The following is a 21,026-nucleotide window of genomic DNA, read 5'->3' on the forward strand; positions in this document are numbered from 1 at the left end:
GGCACCCTGGGACACCCCAAAACACACCTGGGGGCACCCCAAAACACACCTGGGACACCCCAAACACACCTGGGACACCCCTGAGACCCTCTAAAACTCACCTGTGACCGCTGTGATGACTTCCAAGACACCCCCAGGACCACCCAAAACTCACCTGGGACCCCTCAGGTGACCTTCAGGATCCTCCAGGTGACCCCCAGACCCCTCAGGTGACCCCCAGGACCCCCAGGTGACCCCCAAACCCCTCACCTGTGGTTTCCCCACGCTCCTCTTGACCTTGCTGAGGGTCTTGCGGTTGTAGGGGTCTCACCAAACCCCACCTGGGACCCCCCAGGTGACCCCCAGACCCCCCAGGACACCCCCAGACCCCTCAGGTGACCCCCAGACCCCCCAGGTGACCCCCAGGTGACCCCCAGCCCCTCACCTGTGGTTTCCCCACGCTCCTCTTGACCTTGCTGAGGGTCTTGCGGTTGTAGGGGACCCCCCAAACCCCACCTGGGACCCCCCAGGTGACCCCCAGGACACCCCAGGTGACCCCCAGACCCCCCAGGTGACCCCCAGGTGACCCCCAGCCCCTCACCTGTGGTTTCCCCACGCTCCTCTTGACCTTGCTGAGGGTCTTGCGGTTGTAGGGGACCCCCAAACCCCACCTGGGACCCCCCAAACCCCACCTGGGACCCCTCAGGTGACCCCCAGGACACCCCCAGACCCCTCAGGTGACCCCCAGACCCCCCAGGTGACCCCCAGCCCCTCACCTGTGGTTTCCCCACGCTCCTCTTGACCTTGCTGAGGGTCTTGCGGTTGTAGGGGACCCCCAAACCCCACCTGGGACCCCCCAAACCCCACCTGGGACCCCTCAGGTGACCCCCAGGACACCCCAGGTGACCCCCAGACCCCTCAGGTGACCCCCAGACCCCCCAGGTGACCCCCAGGACACCCCCAGACCCCTCAGGTGACCCCCAGACCCCCCAGGACACCCCCAGGACACCCCCAGACCCCTCAGGTGACCCCCAGCCCCTCACCTGTGGTTTCCCCACGCTCCTCTTGACCTTGCTGAGGGTCTTGCGGTTGTAGGGGTCTCCCCCCGGGCGCAGCCGCACCAGGGACTCGGCGGGCTCGGTGTGCAGCTGGGGAAAGGTGTGCAGGGCCTCCTGGGGTGGGACACCTGGGGTCACCTGGGGCCACCTGGGGCCACCTGGGGTCACCCTGGGGTCACCCTGGGGCCACTTCAGGTCACCCTGGGGTCACCTGGGGTCACCTCGGCTCACCCTGGGGCCACCTGGGGTCACCCTGGGGTCACCTGGGGTCACCTCGGCTCACCCTGGGGCCACCTGGGGTCACCCTGAGGTCACCTGGGGCCACCTGGGGTCACCTCGGGTACCCAAAGTGTCACCTGGGGCCACCCTGAGGTCACCTGGGGCCACCTGGGATACCCAAAGTGTCACCTGGGGTCACCCTGAGGTCACCTGGAGTCACCCTGGGGTCACCTGGGGCCACTTCAGGTCACCCTGGGGTCACCTGGGGTCACTTCAGGTCACCCTGGGGTCACCTGGGGTCACCTGATGTCTCCTCAGGTACCCACGGTGTCACCTGGGGCCACCTCAGGTCACCCTGGGGCCACCTGGGGTCACCCTGGGGCCACCTGGGGCCACCCTGGGGTCACCTCACGTCACCCCGGGGTCACTTCAGGTCACCCCTGGGATCACCTGGGGTCACCTCGGGTACCCAAAGTGTCACCTGGGGCCACCTGGGGTCACCCTGGGGCCACCTGGGGTCACTTCAGGTCACCCTGGGGTCACCTGGGGTCACCTGATGTCAGCTCAGGTACCCACGGTGTCACCGGGGGCCACCTCAGATCACCCTGGGGTCACCCCGGGGTCACTTCAGGTCACCCCTGGGATCACCTGGGCCTCTCAGGCCCCCCAAACCCCCCAGAGACCCCTCCCCAAACCCCCCAGAGACCCCTCCCCAAACCCCCCAGAGACCCCTCCCCAGCCCCCCAAACCCCTCCCCAAACCCCTGGGACCCCTCCCCAAACCCTGGGACCCCTCCCCAAACCCCTCCTGGGATCCATTCCAGACTCCCCAGACCCCTCCCCAAATTCCCCCAAACCCCTGGGACCCCTCCCCAAACCCTGGGACCCCTCCCCAAACCCCTCCTGGGATCCATTCCAGACCCCCCAGACCCCTCCCCAAACCCCCCAACCTCCTCAGAGACCCCTCCCCAAACCTCCCAAACCCCAGGGACCCCTCCCCAAACCCCTCCTGGGATCCATTCCAGACCCCCCAGACCCCTCCCCAAACCCCCCAACCCCCCCAGAGACCCCTCGCCAGCCCCCCAAACCCCAGGGACCCCTCCCCAAACCCCTCCTGGGATCCATTCCAGACCCCTGGGACCCCTCCTGGGACCCCTCCCCAAACCCCTCCTGGGATCCATTCCAGACCCCTGGGACCCCTCCCCAAACCCCAGGGACCCCTCCCCAAACCCCTCCTGGGATCCATCCCAGCCCCCCAGACCCCTCCCCAAACCCCAGAGACCCCTCCCCAAACCCCCCAAACCCCTGGGACCCCTCCCCAAACCCTCCTGGGATCCATTCCAGCCCCCCCAGACCACTCCCCAAACCCTCCAACCTCCTCAGAGACCCCTCCCCAGCCCCCCAAACCCCTGGGACCCCTCCCCAAACCCCTCCTGGGATCCATTCCAGCCCCCCAGACCCCTCCCCAAACCCCAGAGACCCCTCCCCAAACCCCCCAGCCCCCCCAGAGACCCCTCCCCAGCCCCCCAAACCCCCGGGACCCCTCCCCAAAGCCCCCAGCCCCCTCCTGGGACCCCTCCCCACCCGCAGCCCCCCTCACCTGCAGGCTGGGGTTCAGGGTCACCCTCTTGAGCACTTTCTTCTTGTGCTCGTTGAGGATCCCGTCGATCTTGCGCATGGGGGGCAGGTACAGCTCATCTGGGGGCACAGCGCCAGCGGGGGGTCACCGGGGTTTCGGGGAGGTTTTAGGGGGTTTTGGGATTTTTTGGGTATTTTTGGGATTTTTTAGGGATTTTTTGGGATTTTTTTGGGATTTTTTTGGATTTTTTGGGGGTTTTTTTGGATTTTTTAGGGATTTTTTTGGATTTTTTTGGGGGATTTTTTGGGATTTTTTAGGGGATTTTTTTGGGATTTTTTAGGGTTTTTTTGGGGATTTTTTAGAGATTTTTAGGGGATTTTTTGGGGATTTTTTGGGGGAATTTTTGGATTTTTTAGGGATTTTTTTGGATTTTTTAGGGATTTTTTTGGGATTTTTTGGGACTTTTTAGGGAATTTTTTGGGATTTTTTGGGGATTTTTTTGGGACTTTTTTGGGGATTTTTTTGGGATTTTTTGGGAGGTTTTTTGGGATTTTTTTGGATTCTTTGGGGGATTTTTCTGGGATTTTTTGGGACATATTAGGGATTTTTAAGGGGATTTTTTGGGATTTTTTAGGGATTTTTTGGGGATTTTTTGGGGATTTTTTAGGGATTTTTTTGGGATTTTTTAGGGATTTTTTGGGGATTTTTTAGGGATTTTTTGGGGATTTTTTTGGGATCTTTTGGGGATTTTTTTGAGATTTTTTGGGATTTTTTTGGGGTTTTTTGGGGTTTTTTTGGGATTTTTTTGGATTTTTTGAGGGATTTTTCTGGGATTTGTTGGGGATTTTTTAGGGATTTTTTAGGGATTTTTTGGGGATTTTTTGGGGATCTTTTGGGGATTTTTTTGAGATTTTTTGGGATTTTTTTGGGGTTTTTTGGGGTTTTTTTGGGATTTTTTAGGGGATTTTTTTGGGATTTTTTAGGGTTTTTTTGGGGATTTTTTAGAGATTTTTAGGGGATTTTTTGGGGATTTTTTAGGGATTTTTTAGGGATTTTTTGGGGATTTTTTGGGGATTTTTTAGGGATTTTTTGGGGATTTTTTAGGGATTTTTTGGGGATTTTTTAGGGATTTTTTGGGGATTTTTTTGGGATCTTTTGGGGATTTTTTTGGGATTTTTTGGGATTTTTTGGGATCTTTTGGGGATTTTTTTGGGGTTTTTTTGGGATTTTTTTGGATTTTTTGGGGGATTTTTCTGGGATTTGTTAGGGATCTTTTGAGGATTTTTTCGGGATTTTAAGTTGATTTTTTTGGGGTTTTTTGAGATTTTTTAGGGATTTTTTAGGTATTTTTTAGGGATTTTTTAGGGATTTCTTGGGGATTTTTTTGGGATTTTTTTGGGATTTTTTTGGGATTTTTTGGGATTTTTCTGGGATTTTTTGGGACTTTTTAGGGATTTTTTAGGGATTTTTTTGGATTTTTTACGGGTTTTCTCGGGATTTTTTGGGATTTTTTGGGGGGATTTTTTTGTGACTTTTTTGGGGATTTTTTGACTTTTTTTTTATTATTTGGGGATTTTTTGGGATTTTTTAGGGGTTTTTTTGGGATATTTTAGGGATTTTTGGGGATTTTTTGGGGGGGATTTTTTAGGTTTTTTTTTTGATTTTTTTGGATTTTTTAGGGTTTTTTTGGGTTTTTTTAAAATTTTTTTGATTTTTTTGGATTTTTTGGGTTTTTTTTGATTTTTTAGGGATTTTTTTGGGGTTTTTTTGGATTTTTTGGGGGATTTTTTTTGATTTTTGGGGGATTTTTTTGCGATTTTTTGGGTTTTTTTTTGGTTTTTTTTTAAGGGATTTTTTTTGGGTTTTTTGGGGTTTTTTAGCTTTTTTTGGGAGATTTTTTAGGAGTTTTTTGTGGGGGTTTTTTGGATTTTTTGGGGTTTTTTGGGGTATTTTTTGGGAGGTTTTTTTGGGTTTTTTGGGGTTTTTTTTAGGGATTTTTTGGTATTTTTTTGGGGTTTTTTTAGGGATTTTTTGGTGTTTTTTGGGGGTTTTTTTTTGGATTTTTTAGTGTTTCTTTGGGGGGTTTTTTGGACTTTTTGGGGCTTTTTTGGGTTTTTTGGGGGGGTTTTTTTTGGCCTTTTTTTGGTTTTTTTGGGGTTTTTTTTCAGGTGATCCTCACGGTTATTTTGGGTGTTTTTTTGGGGCGATTCCCGCGGTTTTTGGGGCGATCCTCACACGTTTCGGGGTGGTTTTTGGAGGTGTTTTTTGGGGCGATCCCCGCAGTTTTGGGGTGTTTTTTGGGTTGTTCCCCACAAGTTTCGGGGTGTTTATTTGGGTTTTTTTGGGGTGGGTTTTTTTGTGTTTATTTGGGTTTTTTTGGGTTGTTTTTTTTGGTGTTTATTTGGGTTTGGTTTTTTTTTGTTGTTTTTTTGGGGTTTTTTTTTGGGTTGTTCCCCACACATTTTGGGGTGTTTTTTGGGGTGATCCCCGTGGTTTTTTGGGGTATTTTTGGGTTGTTTCCCACAAGTTTCGGGGTGTTTATTTGGGTTTTTTTGGGTTGTTTCCCACATGTTTTTGGGTGATTTTTTGGGTTGTTCCCCACAAGTTTTGGGGTGTTTATTTGGGGTGTTCCCCGCAGTTTTTTGGGGTGTTTTTTGGGGTGATCCCCGTGGTTTTTTGGGGTATTTTTGGGTTGTTTCCCACAAGTTTCGGGGTGTTTATTTGGGGTTTTTTGGGTTGTTTCCCACAAGTTTCGGGGTGTTTATTTGGGGTGTTCCCCGCAGTTTTTTGGGGTGTTTTTTGGGGCGATCCCCGTGGTTTATTTGGGTTTTTTTTGGGTTGTTCCCCACAAGTTTCAGGGTGTTTATTTGGGTTTTTTTGGGGTGGTTTTTTTGGTGTTTATTTGGCTTTTTTTTGGGTTGTTCCCCTCAAGTTTCGGGGTGTTTATTTGGGTTTTTTTGGGTTGTTTCCCACATGTTTTTGGGTGATTTTTTGGTCGTTCCCCACATGTTTTGGGGTGTTTATTTGGGGTGTTCCCTGCAGTTTTTTGGGGTGTTTTTTGGGGAAATCCCCATGGTTTTTGGGGGTTTTTTGGGTTGTTCCCCACAAGTTTTTTGCGGTGTTTTTGGGTTGTTCCCCACAAGTTTCAGGGTGTTTATTTGGGGTATTTTTTGGGTTGTTCCCCACAAGTTTCGGGGTATTTATTTGGGGTTTTTTTTTGGGGTGTTTTTTTTGGTGTCTATTTGATTTTTTTTTTTTTTTTGGTATTTTTTGGGATTTTTTTTGGGGCGATCCCCGCGTTTTTTCGGGGCGTTTTTTCGGGTCGTTCCCCCCCCATTTTTCGGGGTGCACTTTTTCATTTTATTTTTATTTTTGGGGGGGTTTCTCTCTCACCGTTGGTGTCCTCCAGGGCCTGGATCATGTCGGGGTCCAGGGCGGTGCTGACCAACATCTCCACGTAGCTGCGGTACATCTCCTTCATCGCCCTCGTGTTCAGCAGCCGCCCCGGCGGGGCCCGCTCTGCGCCACCGGACACGCCCCTTTAGGGGAGGGGCCACGCCCAAAGAGCCCCGCCCACAACGGGACACCGCAGCCCCTCCCTTCCCCCCACCCCCCGCCGGGGTTGGGGAGGGGTGGGGAAAAGGAGCGCGGCGCCTTTAAGGGAGGGACACGCCCCTTTAAGAGAGACACGCCCATTTAAGGAGGGACACGCCCTTTTAAGAGAGCCACGCCCCTTTAAAGGAGTTATATTGCTTTAAGGGATGGCCACGCCCCTTTAAGGAAGGGCTACGCCCCTTTAAAGGAGATGGCCACGCCCCCTTTAAAGGAGTTATAGCACTTTAAGGGAGGGACACGCCCCTTTAAGAGAGACACGCCCATTTAAGGAGGGACACGCCCTTTTAAGAGAGTCACGCCCCTTTAAAGGAGTCATAACACTTTAAGTGATGGCCACGCCCCTTTAAGGAAGGGCTACGCCCCTTTAAAGGAGTTATATTGCTTTAAGGGATGGCCACGCCCCCTTTAAAGGAGTTATAGCACTTTAAGGGAGGGACACGCCCCTTTAAGAGAGCCACGCCCATTTAAGGAGGGACACGCCCTTTTAAGAGAGCCGCGCCCCTTTAAAGGAGTTATAGCACTTTAAGGGATGGCCACGCCCCTTTAAGGAAGGGCTACGCCCCTTTAAAGGAGTTATATTGCTTTAAGGGATGGCCACGCCCCTTCAAGGAAGGGCTACGCCCCTTTAAAGGAGTTATATTGCTTTAAGGGATGGCCACGCCCCTTTAAGAAAGGGCTACGCCCCTTTAAAGGAGTTATAGCACTTTAAGGGATGGCCACGCCCCTTTAAGGGAGGACTACTCCCCTTTAAAGGAGTTATAGCACTTTAAGGGATGGCCACGCCCCTTTAAAGTAGTTATAGCACTTTAAGGGATGGCCACGCCCCTTTAAAGGAGTCATATCGCTTTAAGGGATGGCCACGCCCCTTTAAAGGAGTCATATCGCTTTAAGGGAGGGCCACGCCCCTTTAAAGAGTTATAGTGCTTTAAGGGATGGCCACGCCCCTTCAAGGAAGGGCTACGCCCCTTTAAAGGAGTTATATTGCTTTAAGGGATGGCCACGCCCCCTTTAAAGGAGTTATAGCACTTTAAGGGATGGCCACGCCCCTTTAAAGGAGTTATAGCACTTTAAGGGATGGCCACGCCCCTTTAAAGGAGTTATAGCACTTTAAGTGATGGCCACGCCCCTTTAAGGAAGGGCTACGCCCTTTAAAGGAGTTATATTGCTTTAAGGGATGGCCACGCCCCTTTAAAGGATTGATATCACTTTAAGAGATGGCCACGCCCCTTTCAGGGAGGGCCATGCCGCTTTAAATGAGTTATATTGCTTTAAGGGATGGCCACGCCCCTTTAAAGGAGTTATATTGCTTTAAGGGATGGCCACGCCCCTTTAAAGGAGTTATAGCATTTTAAGGGATGGCCACGCCCCTTTAAAGGACTGATATAACTTTAAGAGATGGCCACGCCCCTTTCAGGGAGGGCCATGCCGCTTTAAATGAGTTATATTGCTTTAAGGGATGGCCACGCCCCTTTAAGGGAAGGCCACGCCCCCTTAAAGGAGCTATATCACTTCAAGGGATGGCCACGCCCCCTTGGGGATAGCCACGCCCCTTTAAAGGAGTCATATTGCTTTAAGGGATGGCCACGCCCCTTTAAAGGAGTTATATTGCTTTAAAGGATGGCCACGCCCCTTTAAAAGAGTCATGTCGTTTTAAGGGAGGGCCACGCCCCTTTAAAGGAGTTATAGCACTTTAAGGGATGGCCGCGCCCCTTTATGGGAGGGCCACGCCCCTTTAAAGGAGTTATAGCACTTTAAGGGATGGCCGCGCCCCTTTATGGGAGGGCCACGCCCCTTTAAAGGAGTTATAGCACTTTAAGGAATGGCCGCGCCCCTTTAAGGGAGGGCTACGCCCCTTTAAAGGAGTTATATTGCTTTAAGGGATGGCCACGCCCCTTTAAAGTAGTTATAGCACTTTAAGGGATGGCCACGCCCCTTTAAAGGAGTCATATTGCTTTAAGAGATGGCCACGCCCCTTTAAAGGAGCCATATTGCTTTAAGGGATGGCCACGCCCCCTTAAGGGAGTGATATCATTTTGGGGTAGCCACGCCCTCTTAAGGGAGAGCCACGCCCCCTTTTCAGGGTTCTCACCTCCAATTTTAGGGCTCCCTCCCCAATCCCGATCCCCCTCCCCAAATTCTGTATCCCAAATCCTGATCCCCCTCCCCAATCCCGATCCCCCTCCCCAAATTCCAAATCCCGATCCCCCTCCCCAAATTCCAAATCCCAAATCCTGAGCCCCCTCCCCAAATTCCTCATCCTAAATCCTGAGCCCCCTCCCCAAATCCCAAATCCTGATCCCGATCCCCCTCCCCAAATCCCCCAGCCCAAATCCCAATTCCCCTCCCCAAATCCTGATCCCCCTTCCCAAATCCCCTTCCCCAAATTCCTCATCCTAAATCCTGATCCCCCTCCCCAAATCCTGATCCCCCTCCCCAAATCCTGATCCCCCTCCCCAAATTCCCCTCCCCAATCCCCCTATCTCCCCAAATCCCCCTCCCCAAATCCCGATCCCCCTCCCCAAATTCCAAATCCCAAATCCCCCATCCCAAATTCCTCATCCTAAATCCTGATCCCCCTCCCCAAATCCCGATCCCCCTCCCCAAATTCTGTATCCCAAATCCTGAGCCCCCTCCCCAAATTCCTCATCCTAAATCCCAAATCCCCCTCCCCAAATCCCCCTCCCCAATCCCCCAATCTCCCCAATCCCCCTCCCCGAATCCGGATCCCCCTCCCCAAATTCTGTATCCCAAATCCCCCTGCCCAAATCCCCCAGCCCAAATCCCGATCCCCCTCCCCAAATTTGACCTCCCCCTCCCCAAATCCCCAATCCCCAAATCCCCCAATCTCCCCTCCCCCTCCCCAAATCCTGATCCCCCTCCCCAAATCCCCCTCCCCAATCCCCCAATCTCCCCAAATCCCCCTGCCCAAATCCTGATCCCCCTCCCCAAATCCCCCTGCCCAAATCCCGATCCCCCTCCCCAAATCCCCCCTCCCCAAATCCTGATTCCCCTCCCCAAATCCCCCTCCCCAAATCCCCAATCTCCCCAAATCCTGATCCCCCTCCCCAAATCCTGATCCCCAAATCCCCCTGCCCAAATCCTGATCCCCCTCCCCAAATCCTGATCCCCCTTCCCAAATCCCCCTCCCCAAATCCCGATCCCCCTCCCCAAATTCTGTATCCCAAATCCCCCTCCCCAAATCCTGATCCCCCTCCCCAAATCCCCCAAATCCTGATCCCCCTCCCCAAATCCCCCTCCCCAAATCCCCAATCCCCCAATCTCCCCTCCGCCTCCCAAATCCCCCCTCCCCAAATCCCCCCAAATCCCCCTCCCCAAATCCCGATCCCCCTCCCCAAATCCTGATCCCCCTCCCCAAATCCTGATCCCCCTCCCCAAATCCCGATCCCCCTCCCCAAATCCCCCTCCCCAAATCCTGATCCCCCTTCCCAAATCCTGATCCCCCTTCCCAAATCCCCCCTCCCAAATCCCGATCCCCCTCCCCAAATCCCCCTCCCCAAATCCCCCTCCCCAAATCCCCAATCCCCCAATCTCCCCTCCGCCTCCCAAATCCCCCCTCCCCAAATCCCGATCCCCCTCCCCAAATCCTGATCCCCCTCCCCAAATCCCCAAATCCCCCTCCCCAAATCCTGATCCCCCTGCCCAAATCCCGATCCCCCTCCCCAAATCCCTCTCCCCAAATCCCCCATCCCAAACGCCGATCCCCCTCCCCAAATCCTGATCCCCCTTCCCAAATCCCCTTCCCCAAATTCCTCATCCTAAATCCTGATCCCCCTCCCCAAATCCTGATCCCCCTCCCCAAATCCTGATCCCCCTCCCCAAATCCCCCATCCCAAATCCCGATCCCCCTCCCCAAATTCTGTATCCCAAATCCCCCTCCCCAAATCCCCCTCCCCAATCCCGATCCCCCTCCCCAATCCCCCAATCTCCCCAAATCCCGATCCCCCTCCCCAAATCCCGATCCCCCTCCCCAAATCCCGATCCCCCTCCCCAAATCCCCAAATCCCCCTCCCCAAATCCCCAAATCCCCCTCCCCAATCCCCCAATCTCCCCTCACCCTGCCCAAATCCTGATCCCCCTCCCCAAATCCCCCATCCCAAATCCCGATCCCCCTCCCCAAATCCCCCTCCCCAATCCCCCTATCTCCCCAATCCCCCTCCCCAAATCCCCAATCCCCCAATCTCCCCTCCGCCTCCCAAATCCCCCCTCCCCAAATCCCGATCCCCCTCCCCAAATCCTGATCCCCCTCCCCAAATCCCGATCCCCCTCCCCAAATCCCTCTCCCCAAATCCCCCATCCCAAATCCCCCTCCCCAAATCCTGATCCCCCTTCCCAAATCCCCTTCCCCAAATTCCTCATCCTAAATCCTGATCCCCCTCCCCAAATCCCCAATCCCCCAATCTCCCCTCCGCCTCCCCAAATCCCCCAATCTCCCCTCACCCTCCCCAAATCCTGATCCCCCTCCCCAAATCCTCCCCAAATCCCCCTCCCCAAATCCTGATCCCCCTCCCCAAATTCCCCCCTCCCCAAATCCCCAATCTCCCCAATCCTCCTCCCCAAATCCTGATCCCCCTCCCCAAATTCTGTATCCCAAATCCCCCTCCCCAAATCCTGATCCCCCTCCCCAAATCCTGATCCCCCTCCCCAAATCCCCAATCTCCCCAATCCTCCTCCCCAAATCCTGATCCCCCTCCCCAAATCCCCCTCCCCAAATCCCCCAATCTCCCCAAATCCCGATCCCCCTCCCCAAATCCTGATCCCCCTCCCCAAATCCCCCTCCCCAAATCCCCCAATCTCCCCAAATCCTGATCCCCCTCCCCAAATCCCCCAAATCCCCCTCCCCAAATCCCCCCTCCCCCAAACCCCCCCCCTCCCCCTGCCCCCTCACCCTCCTCGCTCTGGGGGTCCGGGCTGGACTCTGACTCCGAGCTGCTCGCCGCCTCCTTCAGCCACTTTTTCCTCTTCTTGGGGGGCGGCTCCGCCTTCACCTTGGGGGGCTTGGCCTTGGCCCGGGGGGGGCCGGGGGGGGCCCGGGGGGGCCCCGCGGCCGGCGCGGGGGGGGGAGGGGCGGGCTCGTTTTTGGGGGGTTTCTCCGCTTTTTGGGGTTTTTCGCTTTTGGGGTTTTTCTCGGTTTTTGGGGGTTTCGGGGCTTTCTCCGCGGGGTCGGATCTGGGGGGGGGAGGGGGTTTGGGGGCGCTGGGTTTGGGGTGGTTTTGTCTCCTGGGGGAGGGGAGAGGAAAGGTTAAATGAGGGGGGGGTGGGGTTCAGGTGTCCCCAGGTGTGTCCCAGGTGTCCCCAAAGTGTCCCCAAGGTGTGTCCAGGTGTCCCCAGGTGTCCCCAGGTGTGGCCAGGTGTGCCCAGGTGTGTCCCAGGTGTCCCCAGGTGTCCCCAGGTGTGTCCCAGGTGTGTCCCAGGTGTCCCCAAGTGCTCCCAGGTGTGTTCCAGGTGTTCCCAAAGTGTCCCCAAGTGCTCCCAGGTGTCCCCAGGTGTTCCCAAAGTGTCCCCAGGTGTCCCCAGGTGTTCCCAGGTGTCCCCAGGTGTGTCCAGGTGTGTCCAGGTGTCCCCAGGTGTGTCCCCAAGTGCTCCCAGCTGTGTCCCAGGTGTCCCCAGGTGTGCCCAGGTGTCCCCAAGGTGTCCCCAAGGTGTCCCCAAAGTGTCCCCAAGGTGTCCCAGGTGTCCCCAGGTGTGTCCCAGGTGTGGCCAGGTGTGGCCAGGTGTCCCCAAGGTGTCCCCAGCTGTCCCCAGGGTGTCCCCAGGTGTGTCCCAGGTGTCCCAGGTGTCCCCAAGGTGTGTCCCAGGTGTGCTCAGGTGTCCCCAAGTGTGTCCAGGTGTCCCCAGGTGTCCCCGGGTATCCCCAGCTGTCCCCAGGTGTGTCCCAGGTGTTCCCAAAGTGTCCCCAGGTGTCCCCAGGTGTGTCCCAGGTGTCCCCAGGTGTGTCCCAGGTGTGTCCCCAGCTGTCCCCAGGTGTCCCCAGGTGTGTCCCAGGTGTGTCCCAGGTGTGTCCCAGGTGTGTCCCCAGGTGTCCCCAGCCATCCCCAGGTATCCCCAGCTGCCCCCAGCTGTCCCCAGGTGTGTCCCCAGCTGTCCCCAGGTGTGTCCAGGTGTCCCCAGGTGTCCTCAGCTGTCCCCAGCTGTCCCCAGGTGTCCCCAGGTGTGTCCCAGGTGTCCCCAAGGTGTGTCCCAGGTGTGCTCAGGTGTCCCCAAGTGTGTCCAGGTGTCCCCAGGTGTGTCCCCAGCTATCCCCAGGTGCCCCCGGGTATCCCCAGGTGTGTCCCAGGTGTTCCCAAAGTGTCCCCAAGGTGTCCCAGGTGTCCCCAGATGTGTCCAGGTGTCCCCAGGTGTCCCCAGCTGTCCCCAGGTGTGTCCCCAGCTGTATCCCCAGGTGTCCCCAGGTGTCCCCAGCTGCCCCAGGTGTGTCCCCAGGTGTGTCCCCAGCTGTCCCCAGGTATCCCCAGGTGTGTCCCCAGCTGCCCCAGGTGTCCCCAGGTGTGTCCCCAGCTGTCCCCAGCTGCCCCCAGCTGCCCCAGGTGTGTCCCCAGGTATCCCCAGCTGTCCCCAGGTGTGTCCCCAGGTATCCCCAGCTGTCCCCAGGTGTGTCCCCAGCTGTCCCCAGCTGTCCCCAGGTGTCCCCAGGTGTGTCCCTCACCTGAGGGCCAGCGGGCGGTGCCAGGGTTTCCGGGAGCACACCCTCACGTAATCCTTCTTGTTGACGTTCTCCAGGAACTTCACGTACAGCCGCTGGTAGCGGTGCTTGGCGTCCCCAAAATAGCCCAGGTACTGCGGGGGGCGGGAAAGGGGCTCAGGGGGACCCCAAAATCACCCCAGGGACCCCAAAATCATCCCAGGGACCCCAAAAACCCCCAAAATCCACCCCAAAAACCCCCAAAATCACCCCAAAATCATCCCAGGGACCCCAGAAACCCCCAAAATCCACCCCAAAATAGCCCAAATCCACCCCAAAAACCCCCAAAATCATCCCAAAATCATCCCAGGGACCCCAAAACCCACAAAAATCACCCCAAAATCATCCCAGGGACCCCAAAAACCCCCAAAATCACCCCAAAATCATCCCAGGGACCCCAAAAACCCCCAAAATCCACCCCAAAAACCCCCAAAATCACCCCAAAATCATCCCAGGGACCCCAAAATCATCCCAGGGACCCCAAAAACCCCCAAAATCACCCCAAAATCACCCCAGGGACCCCAAAATCATCCCAGGGACCCCAAAAACCCCCAAAATCCACCCCAAAATAGCCCAAATCCACCCCAAAAACCCCCAAAATCATCCCAAAATCATCCCAGGGACCCCAAAAACCCCCAAAATCCACCCCAAAATCATCCCAGGGACCCCAAAATCATCCCAGGGACCCCAAAAACCCCCAAAATCCACCCCAAAATACCCCAAATCCACCCCAAAATACCCAAAATACCCAAAAATCCACCCCAAAGTAGCCCAGGTACTGCGGGGGGCGGGAAAGGGGCTCAGGGGGACCCCAAAAACCCCCAAAATCACCCCAAAATACCCAAAAATCCACCCCAAAATCATCCCAGGGACCCCAAAAACCCCCAAAATCCACCCCAAAATACCCAAAAATCCACCCCAAAAACCCCCAAAATCACCCCAAATTACCGAAAAATCCACCCCAAAATAGCCCAAATCCACCCCAAAATCATCCCAGGGACCCCTAAATCCCCCAAAACCCCCAAAATCCACCCCAAAATACCCAAAATCCACCCCAAAATAGCCCAGGTACTGCGGGGGGCGGGAAAGGGGCTCAGGGGGACCCCAAAAACCCCCAAAATCACCCCAAAATCATCCCAGGGACCCCAAAAACCCCAAAAATCACCCCAAAATCACCCCAGGGACCCCAAAAACCCCCAAAATCCACCCCAAAATCATCCCAGGGACCCCAAAAACCCCCAAAATCCACCCCAAAATCACCCCAGGGACCCCAAAAACCCCCAAAATCACCCCAAAATCACCCCAGGGACCCCAAAATCACCCCAGGGACCCCAAAACCCACAAAAATCACCCCAAAATCATCCCAGGGACCCCAAAAACCCCCAAAATCACCCCAAAATCACCCCAGGGACCCCAAAACCCCCCAAAATCCACCCCAAAAACCCCCAAAATCACCCCAAAAACACCCCAGGGACCCCAAAAACCCCCAAAATCCACCCCAAAATCATCCCAGGGACCCCAAAATCATCCCAGGGACCCCAAAAACCCCAAAATCCACCCCAAAATACCCAAAATCCCCAAAAATCCACCCCAAAATAGCCCAGGTACTGCGGGGGGCGGGAAAGGGGCTCAGGGGGACCCCAAAAACCCCCAAAATCACCCCAAAATACCCAAAAATCCACCCCAAAATCATCCCAGGGACCCCAAAAACCCCCAAAATCACCCCAAAATCATCCCAGGGACCCCAAAAACCCCCAAAATCCACCCCAAAATACCCAAAAATCCACCCCAAAAACCCCCAAAATCACCCCAAATTACCGAAAAATCCACCCCAAAATAGCCCAAATCCACCCCAAAATCATCCCAGGGACCCCTAAATCCCCAAAAACCCCCAAAATCCACCCCAAAATAGCCCAAATCCACCCCAAAATAGCCCAGGTACTGCGGGGGGGCGGGAAAGGGGCTCAGGGGGACCCCAAAAAACCCCAAAATCACCCCAAAATCACCCCAGGGACCCCAAAAACCCCCAAAATCCACCCCAAAAACCCCCAAAATCCACCCCAAAATCATCCCAGGGACCCCAAAAACCCCCAAAATCACCCCAAAATCATCCCAGGGACCCCAAAAACCCCCCAAATCCACCCCAAAATACCCAAAAATCCACCCCAAAATCATCCCAGGGACCCCAAAATACCCAAAAATCCACCCCAAAAACCCCCAAAATCACCCCAAAATCATCCCCAGGGACCCCAAAAACCCCCAAAATCACCCCAAAAACACCCCAGGGACCCCAAAATCCACCCCAAAAACCCCCAAAATCATCCCAAAATCATCCCAGGGACCCCAAAAACCCCCAAAATCACCCCAAAATACCCAAAATACCCAGAAATCCACCCCAAAATAGCCCAGGTACTGCGGGGGGCGGGAAAGGGGCTCAGGGGGACCCCAAAATCACCCCAGGGACCCCCAAAATCCACCCCAAAATACCCAAATTCACCCCAAAATCATCCCAGGGACCCCAAAAACCCCAAAAATCACCCCAAAATCATCCCAGGGGCCCCAAAATAACCAAAATCCACCCCAAAATAGCTGGGATGTTTCTGGGGCGTTTCTGGGGTGTTTTCGGGTGTTTTTGGGGTGTTTCTGGGGTGTTTTTGGGGTGTTTTCGGATGTTTTTGGGGTGTTTTCGGCTGTTTTTGGGGTGTTTTTGGGCTGTTTCTGGGGTGTTTTTTGGGTTCCTTGGTGTTTTTTGGGGCTGTTTTTTTGGGGCTGTTTTTTGGGGTCCCCCCAGGTGTTTCTGGGGTCCCCCCCGCTGTTTTTGGGGTGTTTTTGGGTGTTTCTGGGCTGTTTTGGGGTGTTTTTGGGGTGTTTTTGGGGTGTTTCTGGGGTGTTTTTTGGGGTCCCCCTGGTATTTTTGGGGCTGTTTTTTGGGGCCGTTTTTCTGGGTGTTTTTTTTTGGGGTCCCCCCAGGTGTTTCTGGGGTCCCCCCCGCTGTTTTTGGGGTGTTTCTGGGGTCCCCCCGGGTGTTTTTTGGGTTCCTTGGTGGTTTTTGGGGCTGTTTTTTGGGGCTGTTTTTTAGGGTGTTTTTTTTGTGGTCCCCCCGGCTGTTTTTGGGGTGTTTTTGGGGTGTTTTGGGGTGTTTTTTGGGGTGTTTTTGGGGTGTTTTTGGGTGTTTTTGGGGTGTTTTTGGGGTGTTTTCGGCTGTTTCTGGGGTGTTTTGGGGTGTTTTTTGTGTTCCTTGGTGGTTTTTGGGGCTGCTTTTTGGGGCTGTTTTTTTGGGGGTGTTTTTTGGGGTCCCCCTGGTATTTTTGGGGTGTTTTGGGGTGTTTTTGGGGTGTTTTTTGGGGTTCCTTGGTGGTTTTTGGGGCTGCTTTTTGGGGTCCCCCCGGGTGTTTCTGGGGTGTTTTCGGGTGTTTCTGGGGTGTTTCTGGGGCGTTTCTGGGGTGTTTTCGGGTGTTTTGGGCTGTTTCTGGGGTGTTTTTTGGGTTCCTTGGTGGTTTTTGGGGCTGTTTTTTTTGGGGGTGTTTCTGGGGTCCCCCTGGTATTTTTGGGGTGTTTTTGGGCTGTTTCTGGGGTGTTTTCGGGTGTTTTTGGGGTGTTTTCTGGTGTTTTCGGCTGTTTCTGGGGTGTTTTGGGCTGTTTTTGGGGTGTTTTTGGGGTGTTTTTTGGGTTCCTTGGTGGTTTTTGGGGCTGCTTTTTGGGGCTGTTTTTTTGGGGGTGTTTTTTGGGGTCCCCCTGGTATTTTTGGGGTGTTTTGGGGTGTTTTTGGGGTGTTTTTTGGGGTTCCTTGGTGGTTTTTGGGGCTGCTTTTTGGGGTCCCCCCGGGTGTTTCTGGGGTCCCCCGGGTGTTTCTGGGGTGTTTTCGGGTGTTTCTGGGGTGTTTCTGGGGCGTTTCTGGGGTGTTTTCGGGTGTTTTGGGGTGTTTCTGGGGTGTTTTTTGGGGTTCCTTGGTGGTTTTTGGGGCTGTTTTTTGGGGCTGTTTTTTTGGGTGTGGTTTTTGGGGTCCCCCTGGTATTTTTGGGGTGTTTCTGGGGTGTTTTCGGGTGTTTTCGGCTGTTTCTGGGGTGTTTTGGGGTGTTTTTGGGGTGTTTTTTGTGTTTCTTGGTGGTTTTTGGGGTGTTTTTTGGGGTCCTCGGGTGTTTTTTGGGGCTGTTTTTTTGGGGGTGTTTTTTGGGGTCCCCCCAGGTGTTTCTGGGGTGTTTTCGGGTGTTTTTGGGCTGGTTTTGGGGTGTTTCTGAGGTGTTTTTGGGGTGTTTTTTGGGGTCCCCGGGTGTTTTTCGGGGCTGTTTTTCTGGGTGTTTTTTTGGGGTCCCCCCGGGTGTTTCTGGGCTGTTTCTGGGGTGTTTTTTGGGTTCCTTGGTGGTTTTTGGGGTGTTTCTTGGGGTCCCCGAGTGTTTTTTGGGGCTGTTTTTTAGGGTGTGGTCTTTGGGGTCCCCCCGGGTGTTTTTAGGGTGCTTTTTGGGGTCCCTGAGTGGTTTTTGGGGCTGTTTTTTTGGGTGTGGTTTCTGGGGTCCCCCCGGGTGTTTTTGGGGGTGTTTTTTGGGGTCCCCCTGGTATTTTTGGGGTGTTTTTGGGCTGTTTTCGGGTGTTTTTGGGCTGTTTCTGAGGTGTTTTTGGGGTATTTTTTGGGGTCCCCGGGTGTTTTTGGGCTGTTTTTCTGGGTGTGGTTTTTGGGGTCCCCCCAGGTGTTTTTTGGGGTCCCCCCTGGTATTTTTGGGGTGTTTTTGGGGTGTTTCTGGGGCGTTTTGGGGGTCCCACTCACGTTGCTGGTGGCGCAGAACTGCCGCTGCCCGTCCTTGATCTCGGGGGTGAATTTTTGCAGCAGAGCTTTCTGCACCCTCCAGATGGGGGGCGGCTCCCGGCCCGTCTGCAGAGCCAGCTGGGGGAAATTCGGGGGGTCCTGAACCCCAAAAATTCACCCCAAACCCCCCCAAAATCCCCCAGAGCGAGACCCCCAAAATCCCCCCCAAATTCCCTCAAAATCCCCCCCAAAATCCCTCAAAATTCCCCTAAAAATCCCTCAAATTCCCCCAAAAATGGGGTTTGGGGGGTCCTGAACCCCAAAAATTCACCCCAAATTCCCCCCAAAATCCCCCAGAGCGAGACCCCCAAAATCCCCCCCAAATTCCCTCAAAATCCCCCCCAAAATCCCTCAAAATTCCCCTAAAAATCCCTCAAATTCCCCCAAAAATGGGGTTTGGGGGGTCCTGAACCCCAAAAATTCACCCCAAATTCCCCCCAAATCCCCCAGAGCGAGACCCCCAAAATCCCCCCCAAATTCCCTCAAAATCCCCCCCAAAATTCCCCTCAAATTCCTCAAAATCCCTCAAAATCCCCCCCAAAATCCCCCCCAGAAACGGGGTTTGGGGGGTCCTGAACCCCAAAAATTCACCCCAAATCCCCCAGAGTCGGGAGAGCCCCCCCAAAATCAGAGACCCCCAAAATCCCCCCCAAAATCCTCAAAATCCCCCCCAAAATCCCTCAAAATTCCCCTAAAAATCCCTCAAATTCCCCCAAAAATGGGGGTTTGGGGGGTCCTGAACCCCAAAAAATTCACCCCAAATCCCCCCCAAATCCCCCAGAGTGAGACCCCCAAAATCCCCCCCAAATTCCCTCAAAATCCCCCCCAAAATTCCCCTCAAATTCCTCAAAATCCCTCAAAATCCCCCCCAAAATCCCCCCCAGAAACGGGGTTTGGGGGGTCCTGAACCCCAAAAATTCACCCCAAATTCCCCCCAAATCCCCCAGAGCGAGACCCCCCCCCAAAATTACAGAGACCCCCAAAATCCCCCCCAAAATCCCATAAAAAAGGGGTCTCAGGCCCGTCTGCAGAGCCAGCTGGGGGGAATTCGGGGGGTCCTGAACCCCAAAAATTCACCCCAAACCCCCCCCAAATCCCCCAGAGCGAGACCCCCAAAATTCCCCCCAAAATCCTCAAAATCCCCCCCAAAATCCCCCCCAAATTCCTCAAAATCCCTCAAAATCCCTCAAAATCCCCCCCAAAATCCCCCCCAGAAACGGGGTTTGGGGGGTCCTGAACCCCAAAAATTCACCCCAAATCCCCCCCAAATCCCCCAGAGCGAGACCCCCAAAATCCCCCCCAAATTCCCTCAAAATTCCCCCCAAAATCCCTCAAAATTCCCCTAAAAATCCCTCAAATTCCCCCAAAAATGGGGTTTGGGGGGTCCTGAACCCCAAAAATTCACCCCAAATCCCCCCCAAAATCCCCCAGAGCGAGACCCCCCCCAAAATTACAGAGACCCCCAAAATCCCCCCCAAAATCCCCAAAATCCCCCCCAAAATTCAACCAAAATTCCTCAAAACCCCACAAAATTCCCCCCAAAATGGAGTTTTGGGGGGTCCTGAACCCCAAAAATTCACCCCAAACCCCCCCCAAATCCCCCAGAGCGAGACCCCCAAAATCCCCCCCAAATCCTCAAAATCCCCCCCAAAATCCCCCCCAAATTCCTCAAAATCCCTCAAAATCCCCCCCAAAATCCCCCCCAGAAACGGGGTTTGGGGGGTCCTGAACCCCAAAAATTCACCCCAAATTCCCCCCAAATCCCCCAGAGCGAGACCCCCCCCAAAATTACAGAGACCCCCAAAATCCCCCCCAAAATCCCATAAAAAAGGGGTCTCAGGCCCGTCTGCAGAGGCAGCTGGGGGAAATTCGGGGGGTCCTGAACCCCAAAAATTCACCCCAAATCCCCCCCAAAATCCCCCAGAGCGAGACCCCCAAAATCCCCCCCAAAATCCCTCAAAATTCTCCCCAAAATCCCCCCTAAATTCATCAAAATCCTCCCCAAATCCCCCCCAGAAATGGGGTTTTGGGGGGTCCTGAACCCGAAAAAATTCCCCCCAAATCCCCCAGAGTCAGGAGAGCCCCCCCAAAATCAGAGACCCCCAAAATCCTCCCCAAAATCCTCAAAATCCCCCCCAAAATCCCTCAAAATTCCCCTAAAAATCCCTCAAATTTCCCCAAAAATGGGGTTTTGGGGGGTCCTGAACCCCAAAAATTCACCCCAAATCCCCCAGAGTCAGGAGAGCCCCCCCAAAATTACAGAGACCCCCAAAATCCCCCCCAAAATCCTCCCCAAATTCATCAAAATCCCTCAAATCCCCCCAAAATCCCCCCAAAATCCCCCTGAAATTCCTCAAAATTTCCCTCAAAACTCCTCAAATTCCCCCAAAAATGGGGTTTGGGGGGGTCCTGAACCCCAAAAATTCACCCCAAATCCCCCCCAAATCCCCCAGAGCGAGACCCCCAAAATCCCCCCCAAATTCCCTCAAAATTCCCCCCAAAATCCTCAAAATCCCCCCCAAAATCCCACAAAATTCCCCCAAAAATGGGGTTTGGGGGGTCCTGAACCCCAAAAATTCACCCCAAATCCCCCAGTTGGGAGAGCCCCCCCAAAATCAGAGACCCCCAAAATCTCCCAGTCAGAACCAGTTCACACCAGTGCCCCCCACTCCCTCCCAGTGCTCCCAGTCCCTCCCAGTTCCATCCCAGTTCCATCCGAGTTCCATCCCAGTTCCATCCCAGTCCCTCCCAGTCCATCCCAGTTCCCTCCCAGTGCCCCCCCAGTTCCATCCCAGTTCCCCCCAGTTTTATCCCAGTGCTCCCAGTTCCCCCCAGTTCCATCCCAGTTCCATCCCAGTCCATCCCAGTGCTCCCAGTCTGTCCCAGTGCCCCCCCAGTGCCCCCCAGTTCCATCCCAGTCCATCCCAGTTCAATCCCAGTTTATCCCAGTTCCATCCCAGTTCAATCCCAGTTTATCCCAGTTCCATCCCAGTTCCATCCCAGTCCATCCCAGTGCTCCCAGTCCCCTCCCAGTGCCCCCCCAGCACCCCCCAGTTCCCCCCCAATTCCATCCCAG

General features: G+C 54.4%; 1 protein-coding gene across 1 annotated transcript in view; it reads right to left on the reverse strand.

Moving 5' to 3' along the window:
* The window catches only part of PRR12 (proline rich 12), a 63,187-nt gene that overhangs the window by 7,600 nt on the left and 34,561 nt on the right, over positions 1-21,026 (reverse strand). The window contains exons 8-13 of the mRNA XM_086871549.1: positions 17,912-18,028; positions 13,114-13,244; positions 11,356-11,687; positions 6,228-6,353; positions 2,856-2,953; positions 1,023-1,151 (exon numbers count right to left, since the gene is read on the reverse strand). Coding sequence (XP_086727675.1) covers positions 1,023-1,151; positions 2,856-2,953; positions 6,228-6,353; positions 11,356-11,687; positions 13,114-13,244; positions 17,912-18,028 — 933 coding nt within the window. The remainder of the gene's footprint in view (positions 1-1,022; positions 1,152-2,855; positions 2,954-6,227; positions 6,354-11,355; positions 11,688-13,113; positions 13,245-17,911; positions 18,029-21,026) is intronic.

This window comes from Cyanistes caeruleus, chromosome 36 (assembly GCF_971803275.1).
Source record: "Cyanistes caeruleus chromosome 36, bCyaCae1.hap1.1, whole genome shotgun sequence".
Classification (NCBI taxonomy): domain Eukaryota; kingdom Metazoa; phylum Chordata; class Aves; order Passeriformes; family Paridae; genus Cyanistes; species Cyanistes caeruleus.